The following is a 22,598-nucleotide window of genomic DNA, read 5'->3' on the forward strand; positions in this document are numbered from 1 at the left end:
TGACTCACTTTCTGAGTGAACTAAGTAAATTTCACTATGCTTCAAATACAAACTTGATGAGTCTAACAGAAAAACAGAAAGTTTAAACTAGTCATAGGTTATTCCATATTTCTCTTACATCTTTTTTTGATTAGATTCTCCTATTAATAACAGCACTGTTATAACTTGTTTTGTAGTAATTTAAATTTTAGAAGAACTGAATTCAGTTCAGGGCTCTTGGTTTCAACCTGGTCCAACTCTAGATATTGTGTGCATTTGAGGAATGAACCAGTGGATGGAAGATCTCTGTCTCTCTGCGTCTCAAGAAAAAAAAATATTGGTGGGTGGATTATCTTTGTGGCCAACTTTTAGAAGTACCAAAAAAAATGTATGGTGAACTTGTGTTTTGTTAAGTATCCTCAGATTGAATAACAGAAAAACAGACTTGGAACAACTAACAATCATTTAATGTTTAAATGTCAATGCATGGTACTGCTAGGTGTTTTATCCATCTTTCTGTTAAAGTTACCTTAATCCTCATTTCTTGGATTACAGGTGAGAATGAATGTTTTCTCCCACTGAAACATACTCTGAGTATTCCCCAAGTGAGTCAACTATCACCACGAATTACTTATTTGTAGAGACTTAGTTTTGTCACTCTAGAACACTCAGAAGTGATAAAAATGCTTTACATAACCAGCTTTTTTCTAGGTTTATAACACTTCCTCATATCTTGCTACTTTCCTTTGAATATTTCTCTTAATGTAATTCTAATAAATCTTTACACAAAAGACCTTTAAGTTATCCATCTACTCTTTGATAATATATATATCTTGAATTCCAATTCACTGAAAAAAGCAATCAGAAGAGATTTTCATAAGCTCCTCACCACACCTATCCACCTACCATATCTGTATCTTTATGCTCTGTGCTTCCTCCACTTCCCATCTATGACTTCACTGTGCCCTTATCTAAGGCTAACGTGCTTTCATTTTTATGCTGGATTGCATGCTTGTAGTGGCAAATTTCTTCCTACTAAGTAAGCCTTTCCCTTCAACATACAAAGATGAAATCTCCCCCTCCCCTTTTAAAAAAATCTTACTCCCTTCTTTTTTTAAAAAAAGATTCGTTTATCTTATTTGAAAGGCGGAGTTACATAGAGAGGGAGAGGCAGACAGAGATCTTCCATCCTCTGGTTCACTCCCTAGATGGCCTCAATGGCGAGGGCTGTGCTATTCCAAAGCTGGGAGGGAGCCTGGAGCTAGATCGGAAGTGGAGCATCTGGAATCGAAGAGGCACTCATATGAGATATCAATGTTGTAGGCAGTGGTTTAACCCACTACGCCTCAGTGCTGGCCCCAAAATATTTCTTTCAATTAAAAAATAGGTGCCCCCTTCTGACTTCATTCCTCCCTGCATGTGCTATCTAACTCCCTGTTCCTCCTTATGAAAGCAATTCTCTCCAGAAGTTGCCTCTATTTTTGTCTCCAATTCTTCTACTTCCATTCTCTACGGTTTTTTTTGTCCCAAAGTCTTCTACATATTTAAGATTTTGATTTTTTTTTTTTTTTTTTTACTTTTTAGAGGGTCAGGTCTGAAAGATACACATAAGACCACCTAAAAATGATTAATAAATAATTATAAAATGAAAACCTGTGAACTTCCATGCAGACTGAAAAACAAAACATTGCTAACATCTTGAAGTTTCCTTACTTTCACTCACCATGAGCGTCTAACTGATCCCAACCCCCACCAATGACTTTTGTGATACTCAATTACTTTTTCTTTGTGGTTTTACAAACCACATATGCACTCCAAAAAATAGTTATGTTTTTAGAGTTTATGATCTTAAATAAATGAAGTTATACTGTATGGGTTATTTTACGACTTTTTTCTGTTATTCAGCATCAATTGTGAGACATCAGTATAAATCATTTGCATATATGTAGCTGCAGTTTACTCAATTTATTTTGTTGCAGTCTCAATGAATATACCGTAATATATTTATATGTTCTATTCCATATTATTTGGGTTTCTTCCATTATTAGGCTAAGTACTACTGTTATAAACATTAAAGCACACTCTATATATTCTGGTACACATTTGTTAAGGTTTTTCTTATTTTTAAAATAACAGTTAAAATGTATTTTACTAAATTGAGTTCAAAGGCAGAGAGAGTAGGGGGGAGAGGGGCTGGGGGAAGGGAGAAAGGGAGATAGATAGATAGATAGATAGATAGATGGATACATAGATATGACACCTTTCACCTGCTGTTCATTCCTTGAATACCTTCAACAGCCAGGGCCTGGGACAGGCCAAAACCAGGAGCTGGGACATCTACCCAGGTCTCTCATGTGGATGGCAGAGGCACAACTACTTGAGACATTACGTACCATCTTCCATGGTGCACATTAGCAGGAAGAAGGAATTTGAAGCAGAGTCCAGACTTGAACCAAGGTACTATGACAGAAGTGCAGGTGTCTCAAGCAGTGTCTTGATCTAGGACACGTCTGCCCCTAGAGTTGTTTTGTTTTTTAAAGGCAGAGAGGCTGATAAACTTTTCTGTCGAGCCAGCAAGTATATTTTAGTTCTGAGGAACATGTAGGCCTCTTTGATTTTAAAAAGTGAATCCTTTAAACATTCAAAAATCATTCTTTACTTGCGGACTACAGTTTTCTGATATTTGTTCAAGGATTGAAAGCAAGTAGCAAACTGCTAAAAAATAGGGGATGTACACCTTCAACATCTAAGATGGTTTCCTGCATAAAGTTTTTACATATATTTTATTACAGTTATTTTAGGGCATTCGATTTTTTTAAAAGATTATTTATTTGAAAGTCAGAGAGAGAAGGAGAGGCAGAGAGAGAGAGAGGTCTTCCATCTGCTCGTTTACTCCCCAACTGGCTGCAACAGCTGGAGCTGCGCCAATCTGAAGCCAGGAGACAGGAGCTTCTTCCGGGTCTCCTACATGGGTGCAGGGGCCCCAAGACATGGGCCATGTTCCACTGCTTTCCCAGACCATAGCAGAGGGCTGGATTGGAAGTGGAGCAGCCGGGACTCAAACTAGAGCCCACATGGGATGCCTGCACTGCAGGTGGTGGCTTTAACTGCTATGCCACAGCACTGGCCCTAGGGCGTTTAATTTTTAAAAATTGTATTTGTCAAAAAAATATATCTTAAAATTTATATATTTCATTTTATTTGAGTGGAAGGCAGAAGAGAGAGCTGGGACTTGAATGCAGGCACTCAATATGGGTTGTGGATGTCCCACCTGGAGTCTCAACTACTATACCAAACATGCTCCAGGCATTTGCTTTTTAAAATATTTCATTTTCAGTCGGGTTCTAAAACAGGTTTTACAATCTGTCTCCTAACTTAGGGAGGGCCTCTGCTTGGGTTCCCCTTTCTTGAACCAAAGATGGGAAAAATCTCTCTAGGCAGCCAAATGGTGAAATAACAAGATTCACTTTTTGTTTCCCCTCTCTCAAGGTTAAGCATCCAACGCACAACACTATTGCTTCATACACTTTCTTTGCTTTTTAAGTAAAGATAGGTGGACAAATCTTTTTTCTATTATTCCATTTTGGATAGAAATGGATGTGGGAGAAGGTAGGTTTTAAAGATTCTTCTTTCTAGGTTGGCATTGTGGTGCAACGGATAAGGCTGCTGCCTGTGATCCCGGCATACTATGTGGGCGCCACATAGTGAACTGGCTGTTCCACTTCCAACCCAGCTCCCTGCTAATGTGCTGGGGAGGTGGAGGATGGCCCAAGTGCTCGGTCCCCGTACCCACATGGGAGACCCAGAGGAAGATCCTGGCTCCTGGCTACTGACTAACCTAGCCATGGCGATTATTCCGGGTGCAAACCAGCAGATGGAAGATCTTTGTCTCTCCCTCTCAGTAACTCTGCCTTTCAAATAAATAAAATAAATAAATATTTTTTATAAATAAATATTTTTTAAAAAGATCCTTTCTTCAACATACCTTTATTTTCCATGACACCCAGTAGGATACAGAAATCAGCATTCTCTCAAACCATACAAATTATTCACAAAAAAAATATACACAAGATGTGGCAGAGATACTTCCAACAAATTCTTCTTATACTTCCTAAAGTAGGCTGGCCTTTCTCAAGGGATTGCTTATAATCTAGGCTGCTGAGGTTGATTTGTTTGAGAGGAGGAGCGTGGTGGGGGCAAGAGGCGCGGAGTCACCACACAGACCCCAGGAGTCCGGTGAAAGTGGGCCAGAGGTGAGCAGCCCGCAGACTCATTTATTTCAGTTGATAAGGAGCTTAAATAGCCAAGGCAGCCAATCTGGTCAAGGGGCGGTTTATGCCCTAACCAATCACAGCTTGCTGCCAGGCGGTATCTGAAGCCATCCAATCACAGCCTGTTGCCAGGCAGACTCCGTTGCCAGGTGGGTTTCGAAGCCATTCCTGAGTAGTTGACGCTAGCTTGCCAGCAGCCATCCTGGCATGGCCTTCTCATTCCACCACACTAGGCCTGAAGAAATACCAATGAAATGGTAGGCATGGGACTAGTCACTCACAAATCTTGAACAGTAAAGAAAGTCCTTCTGAATTTTCAAAAACATTTTAGAAGAGCTTATAATTTAGTTGAGAAACAAAAGCTATAAAAATTGAAACAGAAGAATCATTTAGAAGTAGGCAGATATTTTAGAGAATTACTCCATTTCTACATTATTTAAATAATATAAAATATAATGTATTATCCTAATAATATATAAATCACATGAAATTGTTATCTTCATTTCTCTTTTTTTCTTTCATTTTTCAAAAGTTTTACTTTTCTTAAAATAAACACTACTGGGGCTGGTGCTGTTGTATAGTAGGTTAAACCACCACCTGTCGTGCCAGTATCCTGCCTACTCCACTTCTTCTTCTTTTTTTTTTCTTGACAGGCGGAGTGGATAGTGAGAGAGAGAGATGGAGAGAAAGGTCTTCCTTTGCTGTTGGTTCGCGCACCGCGCTGATCCGAAGGCAGGAGCCAGGTGCTTCTCCTGGTCTCCCATGGGGTGCAGGGCTCAAGCACTTGGGCCATCCTCCACTGCCTTCCCGGGCCACAGCAGAGAGCTGGCCTGGAAGAGGGGCAACCGGGAAAGAATCTGGCGCCCCGACCAGGACTAGAACCCAGTGTGCCCGCGCCGCTAGGTGGAGGATTAGCCTATTGAGCCGCGGCGCCGGCCCCTGCTCCACTTCTGATCCAGCTCTCTGCTAATGGCCTGGGAAAGCAGTGGCAGATGGCCCAAGTGCTTGGGCCCCTGCAGAAGCTCCTGGTTCCTTGCTTTGGATTGGCCCAGTTCTGGCCATTGTGGCTATTTGGGGAGTGAATGAATCAGTGGATGGAAGACCTTTCTCTCTGTAACTGTCTCTCAAATAAATAAATAAATCTTAAAAACAAACAAACAAACAAAACAGAGTTTCCAAGATGGCAGAGAAAGGAGGGAGCTTACTGCTCCTAGCCTAGGGGAAGATAGCTGAAAAAGTAGAGCGAGTACAATCTCAGGGAAGAGTTAGGGAGAAAACAACAGAGGAAACTCCATGCAAATTAGAGGGTCATTGTGGATCTACATAGAGGGTATGGATGTACATAACTCAGGACCCCAGCAGCTTAGAGCCTTAGCACCACCTTTGGAATAAGGTGAGAACAGACTGTAGCAGCCCAAGCCATTGGCTATAAAGCTGTGGGAAGAGCCTGGTGTGTATGGCTTGGAGTCCTGTAGGGGACAGTGTATCTGTCAACCTAGAGGGAAAAAAAGGGGGCCACATTTCTCTCTCCCTGACGACCTGGCACTGATGTCCTGTAATTAGCTGAGAAAGGGTGTACGGCATTTTGGATATGTGTAACAGCGCCACCTTGTGTTCACGATCCAGCAACCAGCCAAGGGGAGAGGCCTGAGTATGGCTGGGAGAACTGAGAGGGGACTGGGTGCTCATGATTGTAGGAACATTGTGTGTTGGTACTGTCAAAACATTGTGGCTGCATGGGAGAGCGCAGGGTGTGGCTGGGACTTTGGGCAGTCAGTGTGGGTGGCTCCATATGCTTGGGGCTTCCTGATTCCCTGGTGAGGGTCATTACTGCAGGATCAGTGTTCACACTGAGGATTGCACGGATCCTTTGTGTGGTTCTTATGGCAGTGCAGATGAATATTGTGCCCACTGGTGCTAGCGCCCAAACAATGGTCTCCTTGAAGGAGAGGTGGTGAGCATGAGACTATGCCAACAGAGTTGAAAACCTCCCCTCTGATTAAAAATAAAAGGAGATTTACTGCACCCAACTTGGGTGTCATCTTGGACACTCCCCTCAACCTGGAGCACTGAACAGAGCTCCTTGACCATACCTAGAAAACACCTCTGGGTATTCACTGAAAGCACAGACACTCTACTAAGCCAAAGAGGCACAGTCCAAAGATAAAAGCCAGCACGGGGCGGGGGGGACCCAAAAAAACAAACAAGTACCTCCAACAACAACAACAACAAAACAAGTATCTCCACAAATGTTGAAAAATAAACACAACAATTCAAGAAACAAGAATAATGAAGACAACATGACGTTCCCAAAAGAACACAACAACACTTCAATATGAGAATGTGAAGATGAAGAGATTGACGAAATGCCAGAAATGGAATTCAAAAGAACTGATTGTAGGATTACCTAAAAATAATCAGAAGCAAATCCACGAATTAAAGAAATCCATACATGACATGAATGAAAATTTTTCCCATGAAATTGAGACTTTTAAAGAGACATCAAATGAAATAGTGGAAATGAAGAATTATATAGATCAAATAAAAATGTGGTGGAAAGCCTTAACAACAGATTAAGTGTACAACACATTACTACTACCTGTGTTGTAAGTTTATTTCTTACTGTATCTTATTTCTCTAGGTGTTAGTAGTTTACTTCATGATAACAGAAATGAAAATTTATTAAAAGATAAGGTTCAGAATGACTGATTTTATTATCAGTAATTATTTCAAAGGATGGCCGAGGCAAACAAAATGCAAAACTAAAAACTTAGCAGAAATAAAATGAATCCAAGAGAGGCATCAGAAGTAGGACAAAGAGGACACTAGGGGATTACTAGGATACAAAAAAGGAAAAATAGACTGTGGAGAGGAAAAAAGGGAACACTAAAAAGTAGGTTTTCTTTTCCATTACTACACAAAGATTCTATGAAGCATTTTCTTTATAGTGTTCTAAAACATAAAGATCTTTTCAACTTCCTCTCTATGTATGTTTGGCTAACCCTTTGAGATACAGATCAAAGACAAAGGTATATTATCCTTTTTGAGTTCCAAGATAAAAAAGGGGAAAATGAAAGGTAAAATAGTAGAAAAATCACTAAAAACGAGAGCATTTTAGAGATATCCAACTAGTTTGCCACTTATAAAGGCTCTGTAGGTACCAAACTAATTTTTCTCTCCGTTCTAAAGTCTGAGAAAAAAAAATCTCATGATGAGTTACTATAACACTAGAGTCCCTGATCAGACAGGAAAGTGACAGGGCACATGACCTATATCAGAACATGCTCAGTTTTCACACTGGCACACAACACAAATAAATCAATCACAAAATTACCTTGGTGAAAAATAAAAGTTTGAAAGTAAGGATGATAATTCAAACTACTTTTCTGAATAAGCTGCAAAATAAGGTTGCTAAGCAGCCAAAGTTAAATAAGACATTTACAAAACAAAGGCTTAGTGTTCTTATTCTTTATAACCTGATAGCGGAAAGAAGGCTATCACAGTCCATTTAGTATCAAAAACATACTGCTTGGATCAGGACCCTGTAGCTTAGAGACTTTCCACCTAGCAAATACTATTTGGAACTTATTTGCTTAACTTTGTGCTTGAGGATATCAAATCAAGTCTATATCAAATTGTAAATTTAAAACTCAGAACAGTATAGGAGGATTCAAAATGTCTGTGGACTTCCATTTGCTGGAAGACCTCTCTCTTGACTCTCTCTCTCTCTTGCCTCTTCTTCTCTAACTCTTTCAAATAAAAAAGTAAATCTTCCCCACATCGTATATCAGAATGCCTGTGTGTGGGTATCAGCTCTGCTTCTGATTCTTGCTTCTTGCTCACGTGCGTGCTGGGGGGTAGCAGATGAACAGTTGGGTTCCTGCTATCCATGTGGGAGACTTGGTGTAGATTCCCAGCTCCCAGCTTCAACCTGGCCCAGCCCTGGCCATTGCAGGCATTTAGTGGTATGAACTAGCAAACGGCAGCCCTCTATCTGCCACTCGGCCTCTCATAAATTTTAAAAAAGCACATTTTCCATGAACTTTGTGAAGCCTCATCAGATTACTTGGAAACATTTCCTAGAATATATAAACCTGTCCAATTATGCACAGTATGCAGTAATTTATATAGTTTTATATTAGGATACTGGACTTCAGATGAAAATGTAATAAATACTGACAACTATACTAAAACTGTAATATATTACTGGGCTTTGGCTACTTGTAGATAGATAAGTCATGTATGAGGACACAATTAAATGAGATCAATTAAATGAGATTATCCAGGGTTGGGAATATGACTGGGAGGTGCAGAGGTCATTCTAATGTGCTACCAAGATTAAGAATCACCAATAGGGGCTGGTATTGTGGTGTAGCAGATAAAGCTACCAGCTGTGATGCCAGCATCCCATTTGGGCACTGGTTTGTGTTCCAGCTGCTCACTTCTAATCTAGTTACCTGCTAATGGCCTGGGAAAAGCAGCAGCAGATGGCCTGAGTACTTTGGGCCCCTGCCATCCTTGTGGAAGACTTGGATGAAGCTCATAGCTTCGGGTTTCAGCCCGGTCTAGCTGTGGCCATTGTAGCAATCTGGGGAGTGAACCAGTGGATGGAAGATTGATTCTTTCTCTCTAACTATGCTTTTCAAAAAATAAATAAATCTGAAAAAAAAATCACCAATAGATGCTGTATAAGTAAGATGGTGCTGGAAATCAGAAAATAAAAGCTCAAGCCTTCAGGTTTGACACTATGGTTAACCTTTCCTAAGTTTAGTAGCCTCTTATTTCTGTGTGAAATAAGCACATATTTATCTTTTTTAGAAGGATAATGTGAAGACAAATGAGGTGCTGGAAATGAAAGGCTTTATTTACATTTCTAAGCATTTTGTAAGAAAACCTTCATTTTAGTAGGAATGAAATGGAAGGTGAGGCAAACACTGATTAGGTAGGTAAGGTGCAAATTATAATGCTGAAGCTGCATACCATTCAGTAAGCAAAATGATTAGTGTAGAGCCATAAGTGCTGTTCCTTACAACTTTCAAATTCCTATATTCACCTTGCATTATTTTGTTCCATATACATAAATTTAGCTTTCCATAAAAACTAGCTATCTAAGGATAAGATTGTGTCCTATTTTTTATATCTAAAATATTTAAATAAATATATACATCACTACTGAATTGAGTTTTCTGACATTGGAGCAAAAGGTAAACTTTAGTGTTCCAAAAAAATTGAAAGCTACAGACATCAAATTTTATATTCTTTTTATTTGAGCATCATGCTTTAGGTAAGATTTAGTAGACTTTAACAGTAGAAGTGACAACCCAATAACAGTATGCATTTACATTGTTAATATAACAAATTTTGCATACCTTTATTGTGTTTAATATAGCATTAGGCATAACATTCAGTTGACTGTTATTTGCAGCAGTTATGTTCTATAAAGCTACAAGTATAGTGAATTAGTAAACAATGAAACTGTTCTCCTAGGGAAAATATAGCAAGGTTTCTATAAGCCTTGAAGCACAGTATTGCAACAACAGGTCAAAGTATAAGCTTGTTTTTTTTTTTTTTTTTTTAATTTATTTGACAGAGTTAGACAGTGAGAGAGAGACAGAGAGACAGAGAGAAAGGTCCTCCTTCCGTTGGCTCACCCTCCCAAATGGCTGCCACCGCCGGAGCTACGCTGATCCGAAGCCAGGAGCCAGGTGCTTCCTCCTGGTCTCCCATGCGGGCGCAAGTGCCCAAGCACTTGGGCCATCCTCCACCACCCTCCCAGGCCACAGCAGAGAGCTGGACTGGAAGAGGAGCAACTAGGACCAGAACCCAGTGCCCACATGGGATGCCAGCGCCACAGGTGGAAGATCAACCAAGTGAGCCACAGCGCCGGCCCCATAAGCTTGTTTTTAATGTGTTTCTGTTTAAAGACATTGTATTAATATATACAAGGGAACTTCAAATTTTGCAGAAAAATGGAATTTAAATAACTTCATTTATTTTGTAAAAAACATTGAAATCCATGCAGTGTTTTTGTAGAAGGCACTTTCTATGAACTTTTTGAAGGCTCCTTCTACTTCCTAAAATAACTCATTATATACAGTATTTCCCTATAATAAAATACTCAGAAGTGTTTTCTTTCGGATTTCAGTCTCACAAAATGCTGTGCACCGTGCTTTTTAAAAATGCACCCATGAACCCCCAAAGTTAGCCACTTGTCCTTTCTATAACTTCATCATATATTCCGTATGTTCCTTTAGTGCTTCCTACAATTTAGTCACATGTACCAATCTGTGAATTTCCTCTTCTTTTTTCTGGATGTACCGCGCATTACTGATTTGTTTACACTGAACTAATGGCCAGCAGCAACATAATTCATGCCTGAACACACAACAGAGCCTTCTGTGCTTAGGAACACAACACAACTTCAGCATTATGTTTGGAGGCCATTTAAACAGTAAAATCACAGCAAAAAGCACTAAGCTGGAAATAATGTGGCACTAAACAGTGAAAAGAACACTTGTTTACTTACAATATGAGAACTACTGGGAAGGACAGTGTAGCTTGTCTGATCTTAGCTAGAAACATGTGTATCTGACAAGTGTATGAATGAACAAAGAAAGTGTTGGGAATATGAATTTTGAGATTAAAAGCAAATTTTAGCAAGTAGGCAAATTTCTTTTTTTCTTTTTTTTCTTTTTTTGACAGGCAGAGTGGACAGTGAGAGAGAAGAGACAGAGAGAAAGGTCTTCCTTTTGCTGTTGGTTCACCCTCCAATGGCCGCCGTGGCCAGCGCGCTGTGGCCGGCGCACCGCACTGAGCCGATGGCAGGAGCCAGGTACTTATCCTGGTCTCCCATGGGGTGCAGGGCCCAAGCACTTGGGCCATCCTCCACTGCACTCCCTGGCCACAGCAGAGAGCTGGCCTGGAAGAGGGGCAACCGGGACAGAATCCGGCGCCCCAACCGGGACTAGAACCTGGGTGCTGGCGCCGCAAGGCGGAGGATTAGCCTAGTGAGCCACGGCGCCGGCCATAGGCAAATTTCTAAATATAGAATCTACACATAGTGAGAATCTACTGTACAGTTTATATATTTTGAAAAATTAATGGGCTATTATATTTCATTTCTAGTTTAATATTCTCATAAAAATGTAGACTTCAAAATTAGTAAGGTAAATAAAGAGACAACTATTTATTTTTTAATTTTTTTGACAGGCAGAGTGGACAGTGAGAGAGAGAGGTCTTCCTTTTGCTGTTGGTTCACCCTCCAATGGCCGCCGCGGCCGGTGCGCTGTGGCCGGCGCACCACGCTGATCCAAAGCCAGGAGCCAGGTGCTTCTCCTGGTCTCCCATGAGGGTGCAGGGCCCAAGCACTTGGGCCATCCTCCACTGCACTCCCTGGCCACAGCAGAGAGCTGGCCTGGAAGAGGGACAACCGGGACAGAATCTGGCACCCCGACGGGACTAGAACCCGGTGTGCCGGTGCCACAAGGCGGAGGATTAGCCTATTGAGCCGCAGCGCCGGCCAAGAGACAACTATTAAAAGGTTTATTTATTTATTCATTGAAAGGCAGAATGATGGGGCCAGCACTGCAGTGCAGTGGGTTAAGTTGCCTGCTGCCTGCAACATCAACATCACATATGAACATCAGTTCAACTGCCAGATGCTACACTTCCAATCCAGCTCCCTGCTTATATGCCTGGAAAAACACAGAAGATGGTCTGGTGCTTGGGTCCCAGCTACCCATGTGGAAGACTTGGGAGTTCCAGGCTCCTGGCTTCCATCTGGCTCAGCCCAAGACATTGCTGCCACTTGGGGAGTGAACAAGCTGATGGAAGATCTTTCTGTCTCTCCCTCTTTCTGTAACTACTTTTCAAATTAATCAGTCTTAGAGAAAGAGAGAGAGTGTGTGTGTGTTTCAACTGTTGGTTCACTGACCAGATGCACACAATAGCCACACCAGCCAGGGCTGGGCTAGGCCAAAGTCAGGAGCCAGGAACTCCATCTTAGCCTCCTACGTAGTTGGCAGGAATCCAAGTACTTGAGCCATCATCTGCTGCCTCCTAGGCACATTAGCAGGCAATTAGATGGGAACAGAGGCAGCACTCTATCCCAGGCACACTGTTTTGAGATGTGGGCATTCCAAAGAGTGGCTTAAGACAGATGCATAATATATGCATTAATAATTTTTTTACAGAGAGAAGGAGAGGTAGAGGTAGAGGTAGAGGTAGGTAAGTAGAGGTAGGTAGGGAGAGGGAGAGGGAGAGGGAGAGGGAGAGAGAGAGAGAGAGGCCTTCTATCCACTGGTTCACTCCCCAGTTGGCCACGACAGCTGCAATCCCCAGTTGGCCACAATAGCTCGAGCTGTGCGATCTGGAGCCGGGATTGTCTTCTGGGTCTCCCACGTGGGTGCAGGGGCCCAAGGACTTGGGCCATCTTCTACTGCTTTCCCAGGCCATACTAGAGAACTGGTTCAGAAGTGGAACAGCCATGGAACTAGCACTTATATGGGATGTCAGCACTGCAGGCAATGGCCTTCTCCACTACACCATACTGCTGGCCTGATCTCTCTAAAAGATTTAATTACTGGGTCCAGCGCTGTGGCGTAGTGGGGAAAGCTGATGCCTGCAGTGCTGGCACCCCATATAGGTGCTAGTTCCACGGCTGTTCCACTTGTGAACCAGCTCTCTGGTATGGCCTGTGAAAGCAGAAGATGGCCCAAGTCCTTAGGCCCCTGCATCCACGTCAGAGACCTGGAAGAAGCTCCTGGCTCTTAGCTTTAGATCGGCACAACTCTGGCAGTTTTGGCCATTTAGGAAGTGAACCAGTGGATGAGAGACTCTCTCTGCCTCTCTGTAACTCTGCCTTTCAAATAAATAAATAAATCTTTTTTAAAAAAAGGTTAAATGACTTTAAAGGTAAAATAGCCATGAGCTAATAACTCCATATGGGTCTTCAATGTGGGTAGGAGGGGCTGAAGTACTTGGGCCATCTTCTTCTGCCTTCCCAAGCACATTAGTGTGAAGTAAGATGGGACTGTGTTCTGATATGAGATGCTAGCATTCCAAGCAATGGCTTAATCTGTAGCACACCACAAGGCTAACCCCTCTCTTTCAAAAATTAAAATTTGAGGCCCGCACCGCGGTTCACTAGGCTAATCTTCCACCTGCGGCGCCAGCACACCAGGTTCTAGTCCCGGTTGGGGCACCAAATTCTGTCCCGGATGTTCTTCCAGTCCAGCTGTCTGCTGTGGCCCAGGAAGGCAGTGGAGGATGGCCCAAATGCTTGGGCCCTGCACCTGCATGGGAGACCAGGAGGAAGCACCTGGCTCCTGGCTTTGGATCGGTGCAGCGCACTGGCCGTAGTGGCCACTTGGGGAGTGAACCAGCGGAAGGAAGACCTTTCTCTCTGTCTCTCCCTCTCACTGTCTAACTCTGCCTGTCAAAAAAAATAAATAAATAAAATTTGAAAAAAAGGGAAAAAATTAACATCGTACTATAGGTAGTCTAATTGGGAATGACATTCAAAAATAAAAATAGGTATTGCTTAAAGGACAAACTGATGATATTCTAAGGCTTTTCTCAGCTTTCATTATTTGCTTTATCCAGTTTTACCTGGTGTATCCAGTTAGTACACTGATTTGGAACACTGCTCAAAATGAGTAATACCAAAGGTATTGAACTACAAAAACAGAAATCACAGGAGCAGGTGTTGAGGCTATTAATTAAGATGCTATAGAATTATAGGAGTTCCTTAGATATTTTGGATGTTACCACTTATCACAGAAACAGTTTTTAAATATTTTCTTCCATTCTTTAGTGTGTACTTACACCCTGCTAATTGTGCCCTTTGTTGAGCTGAGGCTATTTAGGGTTACAAATGAATTTTAGCATGATGTTAGATGTTAGATATAGTCCAACTTATCTATTTTTGTTTTTGTTGCTTTCACAACCTTTTTCCAGAGCATGATCTTCCAGGATTTGACTAGTGAGTTTTTTTGTTTTTTTGCTTTTTTTTTTTTGGACAGGCAGAGTTAGTGAGTGAGAGAGAGAGAGAGAGAGAGAGAGAGAAGTCTTCCTTTCAGTTGGTTCACCCCCCAAATGGCTGCTATGGCCGGTACGTTGCAGCTGGCGCAGCACACGGATCCGAAGCCAGGAGCCAGGTGTTTTCCTCCTGGTCTCCCACGCGGGTGCAGGGACCAAGCATTTGGGCCTTTCTCCACTGCCTTCCCAGGCCACAGCAGACAGCTGGACTGGAAGAGGAGCAACCGGGACAGAATCCGGCACCCTAACTGGGACTAGAACCCGGGGTGCCGGCGCAGCAGGCAGAGGATTAGCCAAGTGAGCCGTGGCGATGGCCAGACTAATAAGTCTTAAAACATACACACACATGCACACACACTTACTCAGTTCTAGTAACTCCACTGCAAATTTGAAACAGCTACATTGACAATAATCGATAGCAAGGAAAGAGACAGTAAGTCTCTAAATGAAAATATTCCTAACTTGCTTCCAAATATTGTGGGTACTGTGATCATTAATGCTAATGTTAAACTATTTTTAGTACTATTCTTAAGAATACAGGTAATTATATACGTTAGAATGATTTCCATACACAAATTCCTAGGCACACAACCTCCCGTACTCTCCTGTGAGGTATTACTCCTTATTATTTAAAATAAGAAAACCAGGGACCAGTGTTGTGTCTTACTGGGTTGAGCCTCCACTTGCAACACTGGTATTCCCTTTAAGTACCAGTTAAAGTCCTGGTTGATCCACTTGTGATCCAGCTCCCTATTAACGGGCCTGCAAAAGCAGTAGATGATGGCCTAAGTTCTTTGGTACCAGCAACCCAAGTAGGAGACTACAATGGAGTTCCTGATTCCTTGCTTTGGCCTAATCTGGCCCTGGCTGCTACAGTCATTTGGGGAAGTGAACCAGTAAACAGAAAACCCCCACCCCCTCTCTGTTTTTCCTTCTCTCACTCTGTAACTCTGTCTTACAAGTAAAAAAAAAAAATCTTAAAAACAAACAAACAAACAACAAAAACCCAAGGTATAAGGACACTAAACTGCCTAAGTTCACACAGGGTTGAAGGCAGGTTTGTTTGATTCCAAAGCCGACCTTCTAACCGTATCTTGCCACCCAACAGCTAGTGTTTAATGATGTAAGATTTTGTTATCTGCAAAATTAGCTTATTTGGATCCACTCAAGCCCTGATTCCAGAGCAGTGAAACTCCATAATGAGGAGCCTAAGGAAAATGGCATGTATTTGGATAAACATCCAGATTATGTCCTAAGGGTATTACAACTATAGGATGGTGAAAGAAGCAAAATGCAGGCTGGCAAAAATAATAAATAAATAAAATTATCAGTTGCAACACTAAATTTTTATGGATTAAATTTCTGTTTTTTTTCTTTTGACTGATAAAGAGACAGAAAGGTCTTCCTTCCGTTGGTTCACCCCCCAAATGGCCACTACCGCCGGAGCTACACTGATCTGAAGCCAGGACCCAGGTGCTTCTTCCTGGTCTCCCATGCAGGTGCAGGGACAATATAATGAACATATAACATATAATATAACATATAACATATAATGAACAAGCACTTGAACCATCCTCCACTGCCTTCCTGGGCCACAACAGAGAGCTAGACTGGAAGAGGAGTAACCGGGACTAGAACCTGGTGCCCATATGGGATGCTGGCACTGCAGGCGGAGGATTAACCAAGTGAGCCACTGCACTGGCCCCTATGGATTAAATTTCATCACAACTTGTCAGACATGACGTGGCCATATTAAAAAAATTGTAGACATTTTATATGTAAAACTTTATAAACTGAATTTTGTGTGCGAGTATTGTGCATTAACAAATCTTGCTCATGTTCCTACACTGTTATCTGTATTCATATATGATGAAGTGCAAGGAGAAAAGTGAGGAATATCCAAATAGGGAGAGCAACATGGGTTACCCAGTATGTTCGTGTAGAGAGGGAGAAAGGGAGAGAGAGAAAGAAAGCCCTTGTGATAGTGCTTGGGAGACAAAAGTTTAGAAGAAAACTGCACGCATGAAATGATCAGAAATCAGAAATAAAAATCAAATTTTTGGGGTTAATAATTTACAAACTTAATGTTCACAATATATTATTAAGGGGAAAATGCAAGATAATGTGTATTTCACTAAAATCTATCACCTAATTCCTATATATGTGCATGTACTAATTAGTTAGGAGGCCAATGTGATAGGATGCACACTAGGTCTGTGAATGTTGGTTACCTGTGGGAATGGGGATGGAGTAGGGTATGATGATTAATGTCCCTTTTATACATCTTTGTTCTGATTCACTTGTGTCAACAACATTATTTATTGTGCAATTTTGAAATGGTAGACAATAAAGGATCCCCTTCTCCTTGCTTACCACCAAGCAAGCTTCTATGTGCTAACATACTAAAAACCTGTAATAGTCATTTGCTGGTTGCACAGTAGCTTGCTATTCTATAGTAGGCATTTTTGATAAAAATCTGCTGCGCTGTCTTTTTAGGGTCCCTGATAAAAATGGACATAACTGGTTACAGCCAACATTGCAACTTGAGCTGGCCCAGATCAAGTCAGACTGACTGAAGGGTTACTTTATGAGTCATTAGTTTTTCAGAAATGTTTATTCATTTATTTGAAAGGCAGAACGACACAGAGAGAAGGAAGAGAGATTTCCTGTCTGCTGATTCACTCCCCAAATGACCACAATGGCTGGAGATGAGCCAAGCTGAAGCCAAGAACGAGTAACTCCATCCAAGTCTTCCATGTGTGTGGCAGGAATCCAAGTATTTGACCCATTACCTGTTGACTCCCAGGTGCATTAGCAGGAAACTGGATCAGAGGTGGAAGTAGAACCCAATCCCAGGTACTTCAATTTGGGATGTAGGTGTCCCAAGTGGCAGCACCTTAACCTGCAACACCTGTACCAATTATGGTTCATTATATTGACACATTACATATCTCCAATGATGTTTCACTGGCCGTCTTTGAACATGTGATATATGTAGTGGAATTGTTCGTTAATTGCATGTTGAAAGATTTTCTCCACCTCTTTCTTCTGTACCTATCATGTTCAGTCACTTAGTTTCACTCAGTTACATCCCATTTACCCTTACTCCAAAGTCTTTTCTTAATGGGGAGATTGATTTGCGTTTTATTATTCTAACACATCTCCTTGCTGGTTGGTAATAATTAATGTTCTCTTTCTTGGAAGACGAATTCAATGATTTTCTAATACTGTTCAATAATAGTTTTTAAAAAGTTAATGAAAAATTTAAAAATTACATACTTACAGAAACAATAATGTTAAAGCCAACAACTGATTACATATATGTACATATCCATATGCAAACTGGCCTTTCCTGCTCTCAAAATGTGCTTTTACATGATAGATTTAGTCAGCTAATACTCTGAGTCAGGCCTTGCTCTAGGTGCTTATCTCCAGACTAACCTCTGTTTTTCATTTATGCTAGAAAATATAAGGGAGAATAAACTTTCTTGCCTAAAATATACTTTGTACAGCTAGTAAATCTAGATTTATAAAGAACTGGTTGTTATAATTTAGTCCTTGGATGGTAATTCAATTATGAGATTAATAAAAAATACCAACAGTTGATATTTAAGTAACAGTTCCAAGTAAATTTGAGTATTATGGTGATTTGTGTATTAACTACTATCCAGAAGCATAAATAAAATTTCCTGTAGAGAACACGTTATATTCAGAAAAATGCTGTTAATTGCAAATAATTTTTATCCAAAGGATCCTTGATTAATGCTGCATGAGTTGACTTTCTATCATATAACTGGTGCAAAAGGTTCCATGATACAAGTCTGACAGAATACACATTCCCTGCTTTATCTATTCCATTTCTCACATTGTTAATCTATAGGTAGAACAGATCAATGCCAGTCAATGTCAGTTTGTTAACATGGTGACCAAGGACTACCATCAACTTACAGCCAGCTCATTTGGGTCTTTTTTGGGTCACAGCCCTAAACTGTGAGTAATTCGACTTTGCAATCAAGATTTCAAGTTAAAGGTTGTTGAAGATCTTCACAGATCTTTTAACTGCTGTGCTCCAGGCCACTCCAATTTTTATCTTTATTATTTTTTTTGCAGTAACAGGCCCAGGAAGCTACAACTATTGTTCTTTTCAAACTGTGGTCATCAGCACTCATCTGAAAGCTTTTGGATTTTGTCATCATGCTCTAAGTCTGGCTGCAGAAGCAGTTACAAAATTGTGCCTCTCCCCTCTATAATCACTTCTAGGGCTAAGTGCCTTCAGAAGTCAAGTATATACAAGATCTTTTTTGTTTGTTTGTTTCAAGGTATTAACAAATACAAAAAACATAATAAAGTTTTCAAATCTAAAATATCTTAAACAGGTTCTTAGAGGTTTGATTTTCTTTCACGGAAACTCTTCTTTCAAGCACGTAGGCCCCAAGAAGTAAATGATGTTTGGTGTCTTTTGGTCCCCAATGAGGCACCAGATCAAGTAGCAGCTATTTCTCTCAGCCTCTGCCCTATATATTATTGACTACTTTGGTAGCTTTCCCTGATCAACTAAAGGTTATTCTCTGGCTTGAAATGGAGATAATTAGGCAAGTTTCTCATCCTTTATTTCACCTACTTTAGCATAGAATTCTGCCTCCAGGTGACATTTCAGAAACTGAATTAGCATTCTAGGTCTCAAATTTAGATATAATAAAAAGAAAATCTAAAATTGAGAGGATTTTCTCCTTATTTATGGAATTTAAACTCACACAACAACTGGAAAATGGACTGAGTACACATGCCATTTTCACTATGTAGCAGTAGCTCAACTTCAAAAGAACTGGGTCTCAAAATAACATAAAATCTCAAAGTTGCCTGTAAGATTCACAATGAACTTGTCATTCAAAAAGCCTGGGTCTCCTCAATCACACATTCAAACATTGGCAGCTACAGAGACAGTAAGAAGAGAAATATGTGAGCTCCTCTTGTTGGGGTACTGTCAGCAAATAACGTTAAAAACTAAGCCTCCATTTTTCTATGCAGATTTCAAAGAAATAAGCTACATCAATTCCTTTTCTATCCTCAAATGCCATCTGTAACCATAACTGGAGGTCAACAACTTCTTATCAGTGATTATAACTTAGGTCCTCACACAGCACAGATGCCTATCTGACAATCTCATAGGGATGTCATGAGAATAAACAAAAGGCTTTTTATAAACTCTGAATGATGGACTAGAGGGAACAAATTCAAAGGAAGATGACTATTTTTAACACATTAGGCTCGTACTTTTGCTCTTCCAAAGACAAAGCAGCTGATGAGTACTTCAGGACTTGCTTTAATATAGAGCTTCTGGTTCATTGCTTCTCTTATATGTTCTCTGCCGTTTTTGATAAAAAATGAGCTCCCCACAGCCTGAAAAGTTCTAGCAAGATATTTTGCTGCTAAGGTTTGCCTCTTCAACATTAGAAAAAAAATTCAGGTAATACCTCTTTGTTGATTTTAAAACTAGCAGCAGACCATAACGCTGATAAATAATTATCTGCTAGAGGGTCAGTTTCTTGGTCTTACCTTAGATTATTTTGTTGGCCAGGTGAAATGACGCTGTAGTAAGCTGGCATTCCTGGTGTGGGCATAGATCCTTGACTGGACTGACTAGGGAACATAACAGGCTGTTGGTAGGTCTGATGGGCAATTCCTTGAGAACCTTGAGGCAGTGAAACCTAAAATTTGAAAGACAGTTTAAACTTTGCAAATGTTTATGTTTCCAGCCTTCAGAGTTTATAGAATGAGCATCCAGGAAAAGCTAACACTGTCAACAGGCTTTCCTAATAAGTTAGCCATTGCACTACCACTTTATTTCTATGTTTCCTTGAGTCAGTTACTGGTTTTGGTTAGCATTTATCAATTTTACAGTAAGTTACACACCTTAGATTATGAACAAATATGATTTATGTCTGTAAGTTATTTAAGAAAAAGAACCTTTCCAAGTAAGGATGAGCATCAGAAATGAAAAGAGCAATTAACCTCAGTGGAACAAGTAAGATTCAGATAAGGTGTCTGAGGCACAATCAATCAGCAAGAGTGAGAGCTTTGGAGCTGAAGATAACAAGATGTGAGATTAGCTCCAGCATGTTACTTTTACACATTGGGTAAATGACTTAACTATTCTGAGGTCCCTCAGTTCTTTATCTGAAACAAAGGAAATGCCATCTCAGTCACAGGAAATTATTAACTCTGTTCTGAGACAGCACAATCTAAGGATCTAGTATAACAGGCATTCAGTTAACAGTGGACTTTGAATTCTTTGTTTTCTAAATTATCTATATGAAACCACATGGACATAATGGATCCTTCAGTTCTTGTTATCAATTCTGTAGTTTCTATAGAAGCACTGTAGATATACTGTTAACTTACTGAAAATTATTGCTATCAAAGTAGTTAAGAAAGACAACATACCTGATATGATGGCACTGAAGGGTAGGGGATGACCACCCCTTGAATCTGATTTCCAATGTTGCTGGGCTGGCCACTGACTAGGTTCTGACTCTGGGGTTGCTGAACTCCAACTATTCCTTGGTAGGTTTGCTGCTGGTTGGGTATAACTTGATAACCTGTAATGGCACAATGAGTTAAACCTTGCTTTGAGTTTACTTAATTCAATAGGGTGTTCCGGTATTTTAAGCAAGTATTTTTGTGTTCTAAAAAGACAGGATTTGTTTTACATGACAAATCCCAAAAGCTCTCTATTATGAGGTAATATTAAAGTTCATTATGTAGGTAATCCAAGTCAGCTACATTTTGCTCTCCTAAAATGTAGTCAAATAAAATATGTTTGCAATGATTTCTTCTACAGCTGAGCAAATTTACAGGATCATAGATTTGGTTAATATGAGATAATTACTACGCTGTGGTCATGATAATCTCCTATGAAACTAAGGGAGGGCTTTTAGCCTAGTGGTTAAAACACTACTTGAGGGGCCAGAACTGTGGCGCAGAGGATTAACGCCCTGGCCTAAAGTGCTGGCATCCCATATGGGTGCCGGTTCTAGTCCTGGCTGCTCCTCTTTGATCCAGCTCTCTGCTCTGGCCTGGGAGAGCAGGAGAAGATGGCCCAAGTTCTGGCTGGGCCCCTGCGTGGGAGACCTGGAAGAAGCTCCTGGCTCCTGATCGGCACAGCTCTGGCCGTTGCGGCCAATTGGGGAGTGAACCATTGGATGGAAGATCTCTCTCTCTGACTTTCAAATAAATAAATAAATCTAAAAAAAAAAAAAAAAAACCTACTTGATTTCTTTCTTTTTTTTTTTTTTTGACAGGCAGAGTGGACAGTGAGAGAGAGACAGACAGAGAGAAAGGTCTTCCTTTGCTATTGGTTCACCCTCCAATGGCCGCCGCAACTGGCGCGCTGTGGCCGGCGCACCGTGCTGATCCAAAGGCAGGAGCCAGGTACTTATCCTGGTCTCCCATGGGGTGCAGGGCCCAAGCACCTGGGCCATCCTCCACTGCACTCCCTGGCCACAGCAGAGAGCTGGCCTGGAAGAGGGGGAACCGGGACAGAATCTGGCGCCCCGACCGGACTAGAACCTGGTGTGCCGGCGCTGCAAGGCGGAGGATTAGCCTATTGAGCCGCAGCACCGGCCAAAAACCACTACTTGAGATATACCAGTAGTCATGGCTCTCCTTCAATTTGTTTCTTGTTAATGGGCACCCGGGTAGGCAGTGAATGATGGCTCAAATACTTGGTCTCTGACTCTGTCATGGGAGACCTGAATGAAGCTCTGGGTTCCTGGCTTCAGCCTGGCCTAGTCAGGGCCACTGTGGGCACTTAGAAAGTTAACTAGCAGATGGGAGATCTCTGGCTGTCTCTGTTCCCTCCCTCTCTCTACCTTTCCAAAATAAATAAATGAATAAAAAAGTGAAAAACTAGTTTTTTCTGGGGACCCTATATGATTTGTGCAAAATAAGAATATATAGGGCCACTTGTTAATAAGTTACAAATTTCAAATTGGAAACAGCAAGACACTAAAGGCATCTGAAGAGGCTACATGCCTTATGAAACTGGCCCAGTCAATGGCCAAAAAATAAAATAAAATAAAAATACCAGCGTGGGAGAAGCCCTTTAGATAATAGTTTGAAAACTTACACTAAAAGATCAATCCTTAAATTAGGATTTAGTAATTGCTTTGCCTATGTGCTCATTTTATTATTAAGGTCATACATAAGCTAAAGGCACTACTGGTAATTTAAGTAGTAAATCAAGAATATTTTTACTTTTACTAAGTGCACTTATTACTTATTTAAATGATAATTTATAATGTTAAGTTT

General features: G+C 40.9%; 1 protein-coding gene across 13 annotated transcripts in view; it reads right to left on the reverse strand.

Annotated features, from left to right (window-relative positions):
* The window catches only part of R3HDM1 (R3H domain containing 1), a 127,876-nt gene that overhangs the window by 36,112 nt on the left and 69,166 nt on the right, over positions 1-22,598 (reverse strand). For all 13 annotated transcript variants that reach the window (XR_011387308.1, XR_007920687.2, XR_011387309.1 and 10 more), the window contains 2 exons: positions 20,733-20,887; positions 19,845-19,996 (listed from right to left, as the gene is read on the reverse strand). Coding sequence is in view for 10 of the 13 variants with exons in the window: in XM_051849608.2 (XP_051705568.2) it covers positions 19,845-19,996; positions 20,733-20,887 (307 nt within the window). In the remaining 3 variants the exon portion in view is untranslated. The remainder of the gene's footprint in view (positions 1-19,844; positions 19,997-20,732; positions 20,888-22,598) is intronic.

The sequence above is a fragment of the Oryctolagus cuniculus genome, chromosome 3 (assembly GCF_964237555.1).
Source record: "Oryctolagus cuniculus chromosome 3, mOryCun1.1, whole genome shotgun sequence".
NCBI classification, from domain to species: Eukaryota; Metazoa; Chordata; class Mammalia; order Lagomorpha; family Leporidae; genus Oryctolagus; species Oryctolagus cuniculus.